The sequence below is a fragment of the Podarcis pityusensis genome (assembly GCF_964106645.2).
Source record: "Podarcis pityusensis genome assembly, chromosome: 1".
Lineage (NCBI taxonomy): Eukaryota > Metazoa > Chordata > Lepidosauria > Squamata > Lacertidae > Podarcis > Podarcis pityusensis.
The window spans coordinates 77,894,295-77,913,597 of record NC_138028.1 but is presented as its reverse complement, the minus strand read 5'-3'; the positions used below and the strand labels follow the sequence as shown (position 1 = coordinate 77,913,597).

Genomic DNA, 19,303 nt, shown 5'->3' with positions numbered 1-19,303 from the left:
GAGTCCAACTTCAACAGCTTCTCTAACTTTCTTCTGTGGTCATAAAAAAATGGACTTGTACAATCATGGCTGGTACAAAAAAACTAAATAAAATTATCTTTAAAAGCATTAAGCAAACCAACCAGCACACATACCACAGCCCCAATACTAAATGCCTTTCCATTCAATTGTTGTATTTCCACTTTATAGAATCTTCATGGTCTTTGCCTTACAAAAAAAAAGTTGAGTTGACATTATCTAGAATAATTTTTGTAGCTTACTGAACTGAAGCTTATTTTAACTTTCAGCTAATCTCAATACAGCAGTCTTTTTAGCACCTGCAATCAAACTCAAAACTCCTATGTGAAAGTGTAACAAATACTTTACTTTGTATTGTTATGTTATCGTTAATTGCCACAACTGTAAACTAATACCATATAGTCCTGCACAAGGATGAGGACTTGGACACATGGGTAACTAACAAAGTAATAGCTTCAAAAATATCTAATTCAGGTGTTCAGCTGTTGACAGAGCTGCAAACCATGGTTTTTCATGTTACATGTTTAGCCAGGCTTTTTAGACTCTGTATTAACACAAGATGGAACAATGTTTTTCAAAAAAGCAGGAAAACAGTTCAATTAAGGTTTTTACCACATGATTTACAGTCCCCATCCTTACAAATGTGCAGTGTTCTCCTTTCCATTTCTCAAAGTCGAAGACTTCTTCTGTATTCATCCCATTTACAAAGAGCACCGTCATTTTCTGCTGAATGAAAGTAGGACATAATAGTTAGATCACTGTAAACAGCTCACATCTAAACTACAGTAATAATTTGCTAGAAAAAAACCAAGCAGCTAAGCATCAGAGATCTGCTTCATCTACTTACCCATAATTGACCAGGTTATTTTAAAAAATGAAGCTACGTACTGCTACCCCATTAAGCCTTTAATATATATTCATTTTTTCTTTGAAGAAAAAGATTGAGTTTGGCTAGCTGTAACTAAAAAATTTTTATTCTTAATATAAAACTAGTCTCCCCCTCTCAGACATACACACATTGGCTAGAATACTCCAGAACTGAAGGGCTATGTCTGCAGTGGCACAAAATTTTACTGAAACTTCCCCCACCTTTTCTTACCTGCCATTGCAAAGAAAAACAAGGTTCTGGACAGCGGCAACTGTAGAATTTTCGTTCTGTCCAGTGACAAGGTGTCTGTCCAATACAACATGCACTGCATCTGCTTTGCTGGCTGTATTGGGAGAAAATATTCATGTCTTAATTTACATACTACAACCTCCATTTCTCTGACACTTAAGAAAAACTATACACAAGTCTTTACTGCTGTTTATCGATTTAATTTCATCTTCCTAATAAGTTGATTTGTTGTTGTTTTTTCAATCTCTTGCAAACCCTTTTTATTGTCCTTTGTGACTTGTAAAACCCAAGCAATTATAGGGATATCTATAACATTGGCCAGGCTCAGATTATGATTTTGATTATTGCATGTGAGCCACAATGACTCTTGTGCTTGTCTTCCCCTCTCCTTAGTGTTTGAAACAAATAGAATGAAATTTTCCTATTAATCTTTTAAAATATTGCACAATTCTGTGCAAGAGCATGCTGAGGGTATATAAGAACACAGTGGATCTTAACTTCTGCCTGCAACAACATTAAGGACCACTAGAGGGCTCTCCAGCAGGGTATTCAGATTCCACTCATGAACATGCTTGACTTCATTTGTGAGATGGTCAGTGGCAAAGACTGAAATGGAGTTCCTGTGAGTTCAATTATGCCAGGCATCGCAAAATTCAGCTGTTTTGGGACTACAACTCCCATCATCCCTAGCTAACAGGACCAGTGGTCAGGGATGATGGGAATTGTAGTCTCAAAACAGCTGGATGGCCGAGTTTGGGGGTGCCTGAATTATGAAATAGTTCTGTTCTGGGAGATTTACTGTGGAATGCTGGGCTGTTATAGCTTCCATGTTGCTGAATGTTTTGATGAGAAATTTTGACAAGCACTTTCTAACTTGCACTTTTAAGGTCTTACATCTGCATTAGATTTTGCATTAATACAGTACAGTACAACCCAAGCATTTCTTGATCATATTTACTTAATCAACTACTGATTAAAAACCTGTGGGAACAGAGCCTTAAATGACATACCACTATAGATAGCTCCAGAATCTTTTGCAAAGTCCTCAAAGATAATAGGCAAACTGGCAAAACTAGGCAGTCTTATTAGTTCATACACACAAGGCTGGAAGATACAAGAAAATAAATGTCACAAAACACAAAGAAGATACTGTTTTCGGTGGGCTACCCAACACCTTGACTAGATTCTTGCAAAGAATACAGGACTAGGTTGACCTTAGTCTGATCCAACCAAGTAGTTCCTAACCAAGGAATCAAACCACACAAAATACATTAGTGGGTCACAGGACTTAATTTTAAAGGGAGGGGAGAAGGAACAAGGCTGAAGTGAGCCTATCGCTGCATTAGTTCATAACACTCTTTTTATACTTGAGCCTAAAATAAAGTTATTTAAGTAAACATGCACCTTTCTACCCCACTGCTAGCATATCAACAGAAAATTTAAGTACATGGTTTCCCTCACAGTTAGTAGTTAAAACTACATAATGCATATGGCTATGTTTGTATTGATTATACTGTGATCTTCTTGAGATTATTTTTCTAAATTGCTTTGAGGAGTCTTTTGGTTATATATTTTTTTAAAAAAGTAAATAAATACAACTTTATCAGTCATTTCACCTTGCAATGACCCTGAATTAAACGCCAGTAAATATGTGCTTGGCTTCACTGAAAACAGACTACTATAAAAGGCTTGGAGCAGATCTGTGGTTGTAATCTGGGAAGCCCAAGGGGAAAGCCACATATCAAATGTAGACAAAGGCTACTTCTTACGGGACTCATCAGAACAGAAACTTGAGTTTTAGAAGAGTGATATATGAAAAGTCGTGATTTGCTTAAACATATTGCACCTACACCTGTTAAGCTGTATTCCTGAAATACCCAGGATTTGTCCTCATTTGTGGCACAGCATAAGGCGGCAGCTCCATGTCCAACAGCACATATGGGTTCTACAAAGAAAAACAGCTTCATCTAAAAATCCCTATTCAGAAAAATTACAACTGATTTCTCCCCCAAGAAGTTCAGTTATGCTACAAAATATTCTTCCCATCTAACTGACTTCAGGTATTTCTGTGATACAGTCCAACTCCTATTAGCCCCAGCCAGCATGACCAATGAACAGAGATGTTGGAACTATAATCTCAGCAATATCTCAAGGGCCACAGGTTCTCCAAATCTGATTCAAGGCATAAAAACCACTCAGAATGACTGAGATTTGACTGACAGCAAACATTGCTGGGGGGAGGGGCTGTGTAAAAAAGATGTGGAAAGAAGTTTGGTGTTGGTATTTGTAGATTAAGCGATGCACATCCACAATGTTAGGTTCTAAACTGGCTACAATTGTTTTTATGTTACTGAACTGAGTTTGTACTAGTTTGCTACTGTATCCACATTATCAATAATTTTCCTTAAGGCCTCCTGTATGTTCACCCCTACCAGAAAGAGAGATCTTAATTAGTCTTAGCAGTTTATCTGCTTCCCAGTCTAAGATGCACAAAGTGTACAGAATAAAGCATAAATCCCCAAGGAAGTTTACTTACTGTTTTCAGAGCTGAAATGCTGCAATATTCTAGCTAAGTAACCACTGTTTGCCAGATCCACCATGGCACCAGGACAGTCTGGAATCAACAAAGCATGGTATCTGGCACCTTGGGAGGAAGAAGCAAAGAAGCTTATGACGCTTGCAAGATCTGTTTATTTCAAAACCAGCTAAAGGTTTATCAAGGTTGACACGTTGGCAGGGATGACTCCATGGGCTAGTGGTTACACCCCAAAATATTTCATGCAACCCCATTCACTCCTCCAGCTTTTAGTCACTAAAGTCCTATAATGTGCCAATTAAATCCTTGCTCTCCTATTAATGGCCTTTGCCTTCCCCTTCATTCCCCCAAACCAGTATTCCTGGAGTTGGCACTACAGGAACAGTGCCTTTCTACAAATACATTTATAACCCCTCTCCCATATTCACTGCCCCCAGTGACCTGGCTCTTACTTTACCTGCTCCAACGGCAGGTGTGATTTTGAAGGTGTGAAGAGTTGTTCCACCTTTTCCCTGTTCTGCCCATCAAGGGGATTACCATACCTGGTATGAGGGGTAGAGCCATTACTCCAAACCAACCACAGCCTCCAGGGTGCAACAAGGTGCAAGAGGACAGCTTTGGAAATAACCCTGCAGCTGACTTCAGAAGAATAGTTGCTGCTCTTCTTCCCCACTGTGTCCCTTTCATAGGCAGCTTTGTTCCCACAGCAACACTATCTCTAAGTGCACGCAGGAATGATTCTTCATTATGGGGTAATTGGAAGGGGCCTGTTCAAGAAAACATTGGAATGGGCTCTATTGACCACACTCCGAAACTATTAAAAGCAGGCTAGATTCCCTTTGGCCCCACTGTTTTCTGTTTTGAGGTCACACTGAAACAGGACAGAATGTCTGAAAACTGCTCATGGCCATGTTTGCATCTGAAAACTACAGACAAACCAATTGCCCATCAAATCAGATGGGGAAATGAGAGGCAACATTATGGAGGGGGCTGCCTTACGAGGATTTATGCTCCTAAGTGATCTGGTAGGTCACTGGCAGGAAAATGCCAATTCAGATGCAATGGAAAACCATGGTGAGCCTTGGGTTTAAGGCACCCTCCCATCACCATTTCCTTTGCAACCATGGTGCGAAAATCTCTATTTTAAACTAACCACAGTTCCCTCAGGGAGCTGAACAATGTTTGTTCAAGCTATGATTTGAAAACAAGCCAGGATCCCAAACCACTCCTTGACCCTGGTTTGTTATCACAAGTTACAGTTGAAATAAACCACAGTTCACCAAGCTTAGATTCACAGGAAAGTGTTGTCAGTTTAAAAGTGAAAGTGATACCTTTCAGTTTCCCCTTGGATGCAAAGGAGTAGAGGAAGGAATGTGTGAGCCAAAGATCTGCCATGGTTTACTGTCATAGAAGGAAACCATAGTTCCCTATCATATCTGAATGCTCTCTGACACAAATACAATAGAGGTCTTGAGATTGTGGCAAACAGGAAAAAAACTTTCTATCTAAATCATTGCTAAAAATGCAAAAGAAACAGTAATAGCATCATTCTCAGCACATGCTCAACAAGCACATTTAAAATCAATGAGTGCTTAAGTTTGACAGAGTTGGCAGCAAGGAACACTATACTGTGTAGATAAGAACAGTTTGTGCACAGAGAACAGACCCTGAGTTGCAAGTTAAAAGATACCTCACCATCAGTTGATTCCAGCTTGGCAGGATTTGCGTAAGATTTCATTCGGAAGTCCTGGATCCAACGCATGTTTGCTTCATTAACACCAGTGAAATCAATTGACTTTCCCTAGCAGAATCATTGTTCAAAGCTCAATTAATGAAAATATGTGAGGAAAGCCTAGTTAAATGCAAGAGTTTATACATGGGCAAGATTTGATAAGAGCACCCATTTTTTTAAGACATACCATTTGTTGGTGACTGAAATAAGATAGACAATTCATATGCAAACAAGTGGTTCTGATTTTGTAAAACATGCACAAAGCTACACATATGAACAGCACTGTAGCTCAAACCTACGCCTCTCCCCTTCCCAAAGAACACGGCCTAAAACTAATTGTTTCTGCTTAAAAGACCTATATTTACTGCCCTATTTCCAATGTCAGAGTCTAATATAGACTTTGATGGTGGAAAGACACCCTCCCCCCTCAGGTAGGGAGAGGAGAGAGCAGGCTAGGGCTCTCGGGTAAGATGGCAGGACAGGGATGGAGAACTTCAGTGCCAAGACCACATTTCCATCTGAGCAACCTTCTGGAGGCTGCATGCCAGTGGAGTGCAGGGCCAGAGGCAAAAGTGGGCAGATCAACTATTAAGAATATTAGCTTTGTGCAATAGGCTAGTTTCTACACACACTCTTGTATTTACGGACATCTGCAGGAATTCATCAGGGAGAACGCGAGTAAAACACTCAAAGCAGGAAGTACGGTAGGCTAATTTTTTACAAAAAATGAGGATAAAAGTACCTGTACTTTTTGTCTCATCACACACACACACACACACACACACACACACACACCCCGTGGATGCTCATGCCTCTGTCCAGATAAGCAAGAAACATTTTCAGATTTGAAGGACATATTCCAGTTAGGCAAGAACACTCAAAGAGGGCGCAAAGCAAGTCTATGAAGGACTGTGACCTGGGGAGAGTTCCAACGGCCTCCTGGGGAGCCACATTTGGCTCTTGAAAGTAAGGCTCCAGTTTCTGGAGCAGGGGATGAAAATTACTTCCTGCTACAAAGAAAAAAGAATCAGCAGCCAAGGATTGTTTGTGCATTCTTCCCTCATGTCACAAGGCAATACACCCGGCAGCAGAACACCATGTATTTTTGGAACCTAATGCACTTCCACCCAACACCCCTCTGTCTACAAAGCAGGGCTGCCTCTTTATTCTGAAAGTTTCTTTGTGGAATGTATCTCTGGAGCCCAATCCCCTCACACAATCCTCCCACCCACACATATGTGATTTTGAGGTATGAGCTGTTTGCTCTGGGATGCAGCTCCCTCAACAATTCTTTCAGAGACAAAAAAATGATCTTCACTGGTCGAGGAATAAACCTCATGGATTTTTGCAAGTTCCGTTTGTTTTAAATGAGCCTAATACTGTCTGAAATCTATTGCAACAATATCCACAGTTAGGTATTAACATTTTTTACCTACCCCTGGAGTAGCAACCTGTAGGTTAAAAGCAGAGCTTGCCAGGGTAAAAGAGTGAAGGAAGGAATCAGCAGATACCCCTGGAGAATAGGAATTAAACAAAATGCATGTTTTGTTTGTTTTCAAGTGCATATTTTTCACAGTATTAATCTGCTATTCCTGGTGGTCATTTTTCTCCTATAAGGAGCATTTTAATAATACACAATATTCATATTATTGAAAAAGACAACCAGCTTAGGATGTTGGTAGCTGCCCCAAACAGACAAGCAAACATCAACATCTAATCAGTTTTACAACTCCAGGAGAGAAGAATTGTGACAAACTATTTCATACAGCAGGAGAGATATGCAATAAGAAAAAGCCACATCATAAAAGTAAAAAAAGGGGAAGCAGAGCTCCAGGCAGGGAGCATTTTTAAGTAGGCTGCATCCACACCGTACATTCAAAGTATCCCTAAACCACTTTAACAAACACAGAGAACTGCAGTCTCTCATGGTGGCTGACCTTACAGAAGAACTTCCATCCCCAGACTCTTTTAACAAACTGCAGTTCCCAGCATCCTCCCCGAGTGTTTAAGGTGACATAAGAGCATTTTCAATGTATGGTGTGGTGTGTGAGGGGCAATCTCAACAAGCCAGCTTCAAGCACAATTCGTACAATATGAGTAAGGATTTCAGGCTCATATTGGAGACTAAGAGTACCAGAATGAGACTGTGGCAGGTGTTCCGGATTGTTACAATACAAAAAAAAAAGGACTGTCATGTTTGCTTGTGCAGGAAGGCAGGTCCGACCTCCCCTCTAATGTTTAGGGTTGCAATTTTATTTTATTTTAAAGTGTTTATTTTGCCAGGGCTCCTACAACTCTTACGCGACGGAGAATAACAATTATAACAATAGAGAAATGACAAGGTAACCTCGCCCCGCCCTGCAGAAATGGGAATGCCGCTGGCGTGGCTTGGCCTCCCTCAGGCGCCTCCATCCCGCCACCCCCGGGTCCTCCGAGCAGAAGCCCCGCGCAGCTCCGTCTCCGCCACAGGGCGAGCCGAGGAGATAAAAAGCTCAGAGGGGCGCCCGCTCGCTCGCCCGCCCACCAGCCCGAGCTCGCTCTGCCCGCCTCTCACCTGCTGCGGCAGCGCTGGCCGCGATGAGGCACGTCGGCTTGCTGAGCCTCTCCGACATGGTGGCGGCCTCGTCGTCCGCGGAGCCTCCCCGCGGGAAAGAGGAAGCAGGCGGCGGCCGCCTTCTCATGCGCTCCCGGGCCGGCGGAGGTGGGGAAGCCTAGCAGCGCCTGGAGGGCAGGCAGAGAGGCCTGTCCCCGCTCTGGTACGCCAGGCTGCGCTTGCACTGCGCAGGCGCCATGGTGCGCGCGGCCCCCTGTGAGGCGGCCGCAGCTGAGGGAGATGGGCCAGAGGCAGGTGGGGCGTCACTGCGGGGCACGGCGGTTCCTCCCTCCGCCAGAGCGGGGAAGCGGATGCGATGCCTTGAAGGCGGCGGGAGAAGCAGGGGTGGATCCCTCCAGCGCCCGAAACAAAGCAGGCGGCTCTCAAGTCTGAGCAGACGCAGGGCTGGAAGGGGAAGGGTTAAGCAGCCTCTAAACAGCCACAAACACCAGCTGTAGAGGGAAAAGAGGAGGGCCTTTTTTGCATTGGCTCCCCCAGGGAGACTGTTATGTACTGAGTTGAATAGGATCCAAACTGTAGCAGTCTGATTGGTCCTAGAACAATAGGATCCAAAAGGCAGCAGTCTGATTGGTCCTAGAACAATAGGATTCAGAATGCAGCAGTCTGATTGGTCCTAGAACAATGCAGCAGTATGATTGGTTGGCAGGAACCACCCAATCCTGCTCCAGATAGAAGTGAATCCACAACCTGATTGGCTTACAGTAGAATTCCAGAATTAGCCAATCATGTGCAGCCCATTGTGTAAATAATGTATATAAAGCAGATACTGTGAGGGGACATTTATTCATTCCTCCTCACCACTATGAGCTGAATAAAGAGCATGAAATCACTTTGCGACTCTGAGTATATTTCACTGGCGACGAAGGTGGGATCCCGCTGAGCTGACTGCCACACACAGCACCGCAGCACCGCCAACTGCCGCACCGCTGCCTCGCACCGTGTATCCAGGCTTCAGCTCCGGGGCACAAGGAACTCAGAATGGCAGCCAACAGCAGCTTCTCGCCATTCAACCCAGCATCTGGAGACTGGGAAGCGTACGCCTCCCGTTTCACCTTCCTCCTAGAAGCCAAAGGGGTCACCGACGAAGAAGACGCCAAGAAGAGGGCGATATTCTTCAGCGTCTGCGGAGAGGAGACGTTTGAAATCGCCCGGGCTCTCCTTGCGCCTGAAGACGTCGCTACTGTTCCATACAAAACAATAATGGAACAGCTGAAGGGGCACTTTTCGCCGCAGCCCTCAGTGGTGGCTCGTCGAAATGCCTTCTACGCAAAGCGGCAAGCCCCTGGGGAAACCATAACTGGGTTTGTGACCTCTCTCCGCCAAGCCGCCCGGTTCTGCAACTTCTCAGAGCTGGAGAACATGCTTCGTGACCGCCTCGTCGGTGGCCTGAAGGATGAGAAGCTGCAACGACGCCTCTACGCTAAGAAGGACCTAACGTTCCAGGTCGCTCTGGAGGAGGCCCTGGCAACAGAAGCTGCCGAGAGGTCGACCCAAGAGGCACGGCCGAGCCTGCCATCCCAACCGAGGGTCCACCATGAAGACCTCACCGACGACTCAGGATCCGACAGGGAGGAGGTGCACCGAGTACAGCAGCGCACTCAAGCAGCGCACAGACCACAGCTGCCTCGACGAGAAGGAGGGAACTGCGCAAGCTGCGGGGAGAGTCACGAGAGGAGGACCTGCCGTTTCCGCAACGCAGAGTGCAGGCAGTGCAGAAAATCGGGACACATCGCCCGGGTGTGTCGGGCTCGGCCCACCCGACACCAGGCATCAGATGACCAATCCAAGAGCCCCAGGTCCCGGGGCCCAACGCACCAAGGCAACTCGACGGAGCTCACGGACTTCCAGGTATACCAGTTGCCCCACCCCAACGTAGAGAAAATTTATGTAGAGGTACAGATAGAGGGGGCCCCATGCCGCATGGAGCTTGACACGGGTTCAACTCTATCCATAATCTCGGCAAAGACCTTAAGGAAACTGTGTCCCACTGGGGGTCCCAAACTCAGGCCGGCCCCATTCACCCTCCGGGACTTCCAGAAACGTAAGGTCCCCACAATGGGGGTGGGGACCTTCAGGGTGCAATACCGAGGGCGGACGCGGCAACTGGACTTGCTTGTGGTCAAGGGCCCCTACATTAGCTTACTGGGATTGGCATGGTTTGGACCACTGGGGCTAGCTGTCACCGGGGTGAACCACACTAGCTTACAAGTGGACGTGGACGCCATATGCAAGGAATTTCCAGGGGTTTTCGATGGGAAATTGGGACAGTATACGGGCCCCCCCATTGCGCTACAGCTTGACCCCGCAGTACGACCGGTCAGGCTCAAGGCCCGCCGGGTCCCGTTCGCCTTGAAACCCCGTATAGACGAGGAATTGGACCGACTCGTAGAGCAAGGAGTGCTGGAGCCGGTGCCTAATGCTCCCTGGGAAACCCCAATCGTCACACCCGTCAAGCCTAATGGTTCGGTCCGCATCTGCGCAGACTACAAATGTACCATAAACAAGGCCCTCACGGCCCACGCATACCCAGTGCCAGTGGTCAGCCATGTCCTTGCCACCCTGGCTGGGTCGAAAATTTTTGGCAAGCTGGACTTGGCCCAAGCATATCAACAGCTGCCAGTAGATGAGGCCACAGCAGAGGCACAGACGATTGTGACGCACAGAGGAGCGTTCAGGGTAAAGCGGCTGCAATTCGGTGTCAGCGTGGCACCAGGCATATTCCAGAATATAATGGACTCTCTCCTTAAAGGGATTCCTGGCGTCACCCCCTTCTTCGATGATGTGTTGATTGCCGGCCCCACACCAGAGGAGTTTGAGGACCGCCTCCGCACCGTTCTGCACCGTTTCCAGACGGCGGGTCTCAAGGTGAAGCGGGAAAAATGTCTACTAGGAGTGCCTCAGGTGGACTTTCTGGGATTTATGGTGGACGCAGAAGGGGTCCACCCGACTGGGGACAAGGTACGGGCCATTTGTGATGCCCCAGCGCCCAAGAGCAAGACTGAACTTCAGGCCTTCTTGGGACTATTGAACTTTTACCATTCCTTCCTTCCCCACAAGGCGGCGGTAGCGGAGCCCCTACACAGACTCCTGGACAAGCGGGCCCCTTGGGTGTGGGGCCAGCGCCAGGAGGCCGCATTCCAGGCAGTCAAGGACTTGCTTGTCTCAAACTCGGTCTTGGCACACTTCGACGAGAGGCTGCCGGTGGTGCTAGCATGCGACGCCTCACCCTATGGCATTGGAGCTGTCCTGGGGCACCAACTCCCGGATGGAAGAGAGGTACCGGTGGCGTACTTTTCCCAGACACTCAACACAACCGAGCGGAACTACTCGCAAATCGACAAGGAGGGTCTGGCAATCGTAAAGGGAGTAAAAAAATTCCATGATTTCTTGTACGGGCGGCCCTTCACCGTGGTGACTGACCACAAGCCGTTGCTTGGCTTGTTTGCCCCCGAAAAGCAGACCCCCCAAGTGCTGTCTCCTCGCGTCCTCAGGTGGTCAATTTTCCTTGCCAGCTACCAGTATGCACTGATTCACCGACCTGGGAAGGCGATGGGCCATGCGGACGCCCTCAGCAGGCTACCACTACCGGAAACAGGCCCTGACCCAGCACCTGCACAAGAGGTTATGAGCCTGGAGCTGCTTCCCGACCGCCCCATTCAGGCACAAGAAGTTGCACACCATTCCAAGAAAGATAGGGTCATCTCCCGGGTCCTGGACTGGGTGTGGAGGGGATGGCCCAGCAGCAGCCCCGGGCCAGAATTCGCCGGCTACACAACCCGCAAACATGAACTGTCGGCCCACAAGGGGTGCCTGTTATGGGGAAGCAGAGTCGTTGTTCCCCAGCCCCTCTGCAAAAGGGTCCTCACAGCCCTACACGAGACACATCCAGGGGTAGTAAGAATGAAGGCCCTTGCCAGGAGTTATGTGTGGTGGCCGGGGATCGATGGAGAGATAGAGGCCTGGGTCAAACACTGCCAGGCCTGCCAAGAATCCCGCCCAGATCCCCCAAGGGCCCCAGTCCAGTCCTGGGAGTCCGCCCGAGCACCATGGTCACGCCTGCATGTGGATTTCGCTGGCCCCTTTCAGGGGAAAACATTCTTCATAGTGGTGGACTCCTACACCAAATGGCTGGAAGTCGCACTGGTACCGTCCACTTCCACGTCCGCAGCCATCCGGGTACTACGCAGGCTGTTTGCAACCCACGGGCTCCCTGACACTCTCGTCTCAGACAACGGGACCGCATTTACGTCAGGAGAATTCCAAACTTTCACAGCGCAGAACGCCATCCGCCACATCCGTTCGGCGCCGTTCCACCCTGCCACCAATGGCCAAGCAGAACGCATGGTGCGGACCACCAAGGACACCCTTCGCCGCATGACGCAAGGGGACTGGGAGTACCGCCTTGCCACATTCCTTCTAGCACAGCACAGCACCCCCAGCTCAACGACTGGCCGGAGCCCCGCTGAACTACTAATGGGTCGGCGCCTTGCAATCAGATTGGACCGCCTTCACCCCGATAGAGCTCAGGATGAGGTAGTGGTGGGGGAAGGCAGGAACCCCCGGACCTTCGAGGCCCAGGACCCAGTGTACGCAAAGAATTTTGGGGCAGGCCCAGCATGGGTACCCGCCACAATCACCAGGGTCACTGGCCCCGTGTCGTACGAGGTGCTAACGGATGGGGGGCAATGCTGGCGCCGCCACTGCGACCAGATACGGCGACGATTCCCGGGAGAAAACCAGGAGGAGGACAGGTCAGAGGAGTCCCAAGGGAACAGCGGGGCAGTGAGGCCCATAGAGCAGGAGGGGCCAGCAGGAGAGGCAGAATCAGTAAATACAGAGAGGACCCGTGAGGCCGAAAGGACACCGGAACCAGAACCACGACTGAGCGAGCCGGTTGCACCAGACCAAACAGCCGCATCACAGCCAGCATCCTTGGAACACGAGCCAGAACCCGGAGCCCGGACCAGGGAACACCCCAGGCCACAACGCACACGTAGGCCGCCGGCATACCTTGAGGACTATGAATGCGACCTCCCGGGCAGGACTGGAACTTAGAGGGGAGGGGTGTTATGTACTGAGTTGAATAGGATCCAAACTGTAGCAGTCTGATTGGTCCTAGAACAATAGGATCCAAAAGGCAGCAGTCTGATTGGTCCTAGAACAATAGGATTCAGAATGCAGCAGTCTGATTGGTCCTAGAACAATGCAGCAGTATGATTGGTTGGCAGGAACCACCCAATCCTGCTCCAGATAGAAGTGAATCCACAACCTGATTGGCTTACAGTAGAATTCCAGAATTAGCCAATCATGTGCAGCCCATTGTGTAAATAATGTATATAAAGCAGATACTGTGAGGGGACATTTATTCATTCCTCCTCACCACTATGAGCTGAATAAAGAGCATGAAATCACTTTGCGACTCTGAGTATATTTCAGAGACTTACCTGGAAACAGAAAGTTCAGCTATATGGACGTTTGACTTGATCCATCAGGACCTTTATTTGCCTTTTTATGCTTGGAGAAATCAGGAACAGAACTGAGAAGCAGCACATTGACTATTACTGTCTGCTTAACTAAATCATTTAAAAGCAGAATTCATGTGTGAGGTTAATTTCATACCAAGGCTTTTTCTGAGTCGCATGGGACAACTTCTCTGGAGCAGTAAACATGCTCTATTGATTCCTTTTATTGACAAAGGCATAGAAAAATTGATCATCTACTGGCCTGCTCATAGCAGCTTTCAAAAGCATGTGCACTGTCTTCTTAGCATCCAAAGACTCCGTTGGTAGAATACTGGGATTCTGTGTCATCATCAAACGGGTCCAAACTACATGAAGAATAGGCTCAACAACAATTTTATTATTTGTACCCCACCCATCTGACTGGGTTGCCCCAGCCACAGATAGGTTTGGGGTGCCAAATGCATCCAGGATTAGTGCAGTAAAGTACCAGTTGCAGACAGGAGCCAAGTATCTGCAGGAGCGCCTCCTCCAATACCAGTTGATTCAGTGCCTGAGACTGGGAGGCAAGGACAAGGTTCTTCTTGTGATCTTTACAAGGCTTTGTTGCCCAGGAATGTAACTTTGTGGTGCTACTCTGCCTTTGGAATTCCCTCTCCCGGACTTCATTTGACTTTGTTTACCCTCCCTTTACAGAATTATATTTTGTTGGTTTTAATAACAGCTGAAACCGATCTGTGTTTTAATGATTTTGTTATCATTTGTTGATAAATCTTGTTTTATCTCTTATCATACATTACCCTGAGCTCCTTTTGAAGGGAGGGGGGGTTCATAAATGCAATAAATAAATAATAATTTTGTAATAATCTTGTTAATAATTAGTCTTAAGGTGCTATCAGACATATTTCTCTTTATCACAGAAGATTAGCATGGCTTTTATATTTATTTGTTTATATATTGATTAATTACTATTCTACACAATATGAAATTAGCCATCAGATTACTGCAGTGAACAAGTTATAGCTTAGCCTGCATGGGTTGCCTAGTAAGAGAAAATAGGACTAGCAAGGGAAAAAATAGTCTCTATAAATGCTGTCACTTTTTCTTTAGAGAATCAGGAACTAATCATTCTTTCAGGAAGGATTTTACCCGTTGATCCTAAAAAGTACAAAGGGGAGAAACTAGAGAATGACTAACTTCATGTGAGGTAATGACATAACACCAGTTTGTGTGTTTTCATTTGCAGAGAATATTCATTTTAGCTCACAAAGTATATTATGTATGTCAATAATCTCCCGAGACTCCACCGATTGTAGGGGGATGAATTCTTTGAAGAAGCTGAAACCATCTGAACATTAGGCAAAGAGTTTGGCTCATTTCACAGAAGCAGGGATGCCACCTTGAATAAAATGGGGGGGGGGGGAGGTAAGCCCTCCCCAAATTATTGATCACAAGATGCAGAGCACATACACCATTTGAATGACAATGCCCATCAACTTGGGGGAGGGCAGCCCCCTCAAATATTTTATTGGTGGGCCCAAGGTCCCTTTGAGTTTGCTCCTAGGCACAGAATACATATTGGTAGTGCTCAGAATCCTCCTGCAAGCAGAGAAAACACCTACATATAACCAGAAACAAAACAAAAAAAACACAGATTGAAAAAAGCAGACCATATCCCTCCCCCCAAAAGAAACCTGACAACCCCTCCAACCAAATGAAGAGCAACATTTTTATTGGGAGGGGCAAGAGGCCTTGGAGGGGAAAGTGCCCATGTCTGCCAAGTTGGGGACCTCAGTGTTAGAGCAAAGTGATACACACTGAAAGAAAAAGAATCATGTATGCTGAGGGTAGACAACCTGGCGCCCTTCAGATGTTTATGAATTCACAGCTCCCATAAACCCTAGCCAATGTGGGCAGTGTCAGGTATAATAGAAAACAAGTGTGATCCTGAAGCAAACATTTTGAATCCCTCTTGCAGGCAACATGAGGAAATAGAGAAAGCACATACAGAAGAGACTCATGATAAAGCTTTCATGTAAATCCCTGCAGCCTTGGAGTTAGAATAGCATAGTTGTGCTCTAAATAAACTCTGGAAATGTATTACCAGCAGAGATGTTCAGAATATTGCTCTAGGTAGTTCGCAACCCACCCTTCTTATTGCTCTGATTTCCATAAACTAATGAAGAATAGACAAATACATTCCCACAGTTCTAGTCTGAACAGGCTGCAATAAATTTTGTATTATTCACCAAATTCCTCATGTTAAGGCTCCTTTTTCTCCATATTTTAGACAGATGTGTCGATAGAAAGTACTAGTTTCTATGTTCTCTTGTCACTTCAGTTCACTAAATAGCACGGTCCCTCCTTGGTAGGACGGGAAATCATTCCAGTTCTGTGTGCAGAACTCCATGTCATCTAAAATTATGTAGCCAGAATTAAAACACAGTAGGACTCAAAACTCAAGCATAACACACAAAATGATGGTCACTATAAGAAGTGTACAATATACATATATATATAGTTTATTTCACACAATCTTGATAAGAGTTACAGGTATATTGGGAATCATTTACAGTTCCATAGTATATGGAGTGGCCATATAGCTTCTGATGCAAGTAACATACGTTGTGTAAAAGCGTACACTTTCCCAATCAACCCACCCGCCATTCACACAATGGATTTTCAAAGCTAATACTAGATTCAGCTACGTAGGAAAGCCTCGAGAATGCTAGGATACAGCGTTGGGTGACATACAACACTGTAGGTCACAATGGGACAAGCTAAACTACTTTAATTTTCAATCTAGTATTTCTAGTCTACCTGCATTATTGCATTTATACGCATTTTAAAAGTCAAATAAAAGAGAATACTATATGGGAAAGGAAAAATTCTTTGCTGATTTTAAGGAGTTGAGCTGCAGCCCATACAAAGTGTCCATAGAAGCATAGGCAAGATTATAAATTCAAAAAGGTACAAATTAGTTTTCTAGCTTGGTGTGTGTCAGTAGGCTTTCATTTCCTTTGCGGAAACGGAATCTCCAACAATGGACTCCAAAAGAAACCCAAATCTGCATGTTATACACACAGGCCAATTGATGTGTTAAGTGGTAAGTGGATCTGTTCATTTGCAGGGGAGGGGCAGAAATCAAGATGTTGCTTGACAAATTCAATTCAAAAAAGAAATTATATTTGGGGCCCATTAGAGATAATGGGGAGACCCTTTAGAAATACTTGTTTTTTGTAATGACCTTTGCTATGTTCATCTGATATATATTTGTTTTAGTCAAGTGATCCCCTTAAGCAGATAGCGAACGTTCAGATTGAATAAATTAGCATTTCCCATTTGCAAGTATTACTCTATGCCTTTCCCTAACTTTTGGTTTAGGAAAAGGCATAAGAATTAAAAGAGGGCAAAGAAGGTCACCACAAATACATTTATGAAAACACAGACAAATTACAAAAGGGTTACTGAGGCAATAGTATTCCCCTTGCTCTTTTGATAGTTCAGGAGGCTAGTTGAAGCTACAGTGGTACAAAAACTGGCAAATGATAAGACAGAATTACATGGGGGGTGGGGTGGGAATTAAATGTATTTCTCACAACTAAGCATTGCTACAACTGTTACCAATAAACCCTGCATGACTATCCATGACTGAACTTTAATATCTAGTGTCAACGTCTGACTTCAAATCAAGGCATGGCCTTCAGTTTTGGGGACTATACTAGTCCCTATAGCAGGATTTTATTTTATTTTACTGAAAACCGTTTGGGTCTCTCTCACACTTCTTGGGGTACATATGAATGCTATCAATATGAGAGAGAATTCAGAAGAAAAATAAAAAATGTATATTGCAGCCAATGCAGGTTTTACATTCACATTAGAAGCAGAAGCTCACATTTAAAATGACCTAAGGAGACAAATTAAACATGACAACTGTCTAGCAGAGTGTGGGAAGTTCCATTGTGTGGAGAAGCTGAAGCGGGGGCCATTTGTGTGCCTTAGACAAGGGTTCAGGAAGAAGCAAAGTGTGTAAGCAGAATCCCTTCCCAATCAAATTCCACCAAGGTCTTGGCAGAGGTCTTATGGAACAGATGAGTGTGGGGCAGGGCAGAGAGTGAAAGATGGATGGAGCCAAGACGTTGGATAAGTGGTAGAAGTAACTCTTGTCAACCCACCTGCCTGCTTTAAACACATATCAAATCTGTAAAAGCTGTTGTTTTTTGGACTTAACATGACATCAGATGTAGCTTTTACCTTAGTGTTTCCCTTTTCATTTCATTTGCTCCTAAATACAGCCACGCAGGTCACAGTCTCCAAGATGAGAGGAATCTTATCCCGTTCCTGCCAGTTTCCTGCTTCCAAATCCATGCCCCACCCCCCACCGTCACTCTTCCACTTTCAAATCCTGGGTGGGCTGGGTGAGCCATACACAATTAACAAATACAATTAGAGCATTTCATCCTTAGCATACATAACAGCAATGTTATGTCTGTGCCAGCTTGAAATACTGATTTTCTGTGCATGTTCAAGTCATCTCTCTATGTTCCGAATAGCAGGTCCCCAATTACCCTTATCAATTATCCTTGCTGTATTCAAGGCGGATTTTCACCACCCTTCTAATGCATGCTTAGGGGTGAAGCAAAGATTCAAATGTGCATTTCTGTTTCTGAATATGAAATCAGAGGGTGGTAGTTTTCCAAGATTATTAAATCAGAAGTAAGACTGTTACTCCTTTCCCCAAAACATGAATATTTCATTTTTTTCTGGTTTCATGCTCAGAATATTGATTGGCTAAGTATGTACAGAGTATTTTATTACATTAGAAGAGCACATTAAAGAACTGAACTAGCTTCCGTCACATAGGTTTGCCTAGACACCTTAATTCTGACCTGCAGTTGGATCCATATTCTTCAGTCCACAGTATTTTGCACTGATCTATTAGAGTAAATACCCATTCCCAGTAAACATGGGGAACAGGATGAACCTTGGTATACAAACCAAGACCCCCATTACTACAAGAGACTCAAGATTCACAGTCACTTTGAACTTCAGTGGAGTCCAACAACACTTTTTGTATCTAGGGCCTGCATCATACACCAAAAACAGTGAATCGTGAGTGAATTGCACTTCCAAGTTAATGCATAAAACTTTCACATTGCCCCCATTGGTAGATGCCTGGGCTCAAACCATGGGAACAGGTGGCATGCCCCAACAGCAAACAATGATATCCACACAGGAAGTGTGACACGCTCATACTTCAGCTTTTGGCATCTTCTGATAATGTGTCAAATAGTTATATATACCTACAGCTACCAAAAGCAGGTTATAAGCGAATTAGCATGCCCTGTTCAATATTAATTAAATACTATGCCCAGGATAATCCCCTACAAATTCCACCAGATTAAAATGCTATTCAATGCGAGGAAAGGATTACAAATCTCTGGCATATACGAAAACAATTTCAGATAAGTAGGTTCCTGCAATTATGACAGAAATATGGTGCACACAATCCAACCATCACTCACTTCCTCTACTACCCCTTCTATGTTTGCTGCTCTGCCTGAGGCAGTTTCTGCCACTAGCTCCTCATCCTTCTCTCTCTCTCTCTCTCTCTCTCTCCAGCCCTCCTCAGAGAGCAGGGCTTGCAATGCATTTATCTAAAAGCACACATCATCAGCCTCTGAGTGGATCAAACCTTTGTACTGGCAGACCTGCTGCCACAAACCAAATAAAGCTGCAATCCTATACAGTACTTACTTCCCTGGCAGCAAATCCAGTACAAAGGACTCAACAGGGCCTACTTCTAAATAGGCATGTATAGGATTGC

At 45.4% G+C, this 19,303-nt stretch overlaps 1 protein-coding gene and 1 long non-coding RNA gene across 3 annotated transcripts; one reads left to right on the top strand and one right to left on the bottom strand.

Annotated features, from left to right (window-relative positions):
• Positions 1–343: 343 nt before the first annotated feature.
• Positions 344–8,481, bottom strand: GATD1 (glutamine amidotransferase class 1 domain containing 1). 2 transcript variants are annotated; one of them, XM_080976909.1, is made up of 8 exons: positions 7,958–8,481; positions 6,840–6,916; positions 5,367–5,472; positions 3,672–3,779; positions 2,986–3,080; positions 2,146–2,239; positions 1,118–1,229; positions 344–741 (listed from the first exon to the last, which is right to left on the bottom strand). In XM_080976909.1, the coding sequence occupies exons 1-8, from the start codon at positions 8,082–8,084 to the stop codon at positions 735–737; spliced, it is 726 nt and encodes a 241-aa protein (XP_080833035.1). In that variant the 5' UTR covers positions 8,085–8,481; the 3' UTR covers positions 344–734. The 2 variants fall into 2 exon arrangements, with proteins under 2 accessions (XP_080833035.1, XP_080833034.1); XM_080976908.1 differs by having other exon boundaries at positions 344–744; positions 7,958–8,479.
• Positions 6,924–16,780, top strand: LOC308460503. Its single transcript, XR_013978573.1, has 2 exons — positions 6,924–7,500; positions 14,587–16,780. It is a non-coding gene; the product is annotated as an uncharacterized lncRNA (long non-coding RNA).
• Positions 16,781–19,303: the final 2,523 nt, after the last annotated feature.

Bases quoted from the DNA above. Each gene is read 5' to 3' on its own strand.
- GATD1 (XM_080976908.1), bottom strand. From the start codon at position 8,084: ATGAGAAGGCGGCCGCCGCCTGCTTCCTCTTTCCCGCGGGGAGGCTCC. The intron at 3,081-3,671 runs GTAAGTAAACTT...TTTTCTTTGTAG, and splicing joins GCATTTCAGCTCTGAAAACA to AACCCATATGTGCTGTTGGA. The intron at 2,240-2,985 runs GTAGGTGCAATA...TGTATCTTCCAG, and splicing joins AGGAATACAGCTTAACAGGT to CCTTGTGTGTATGAACTAAT.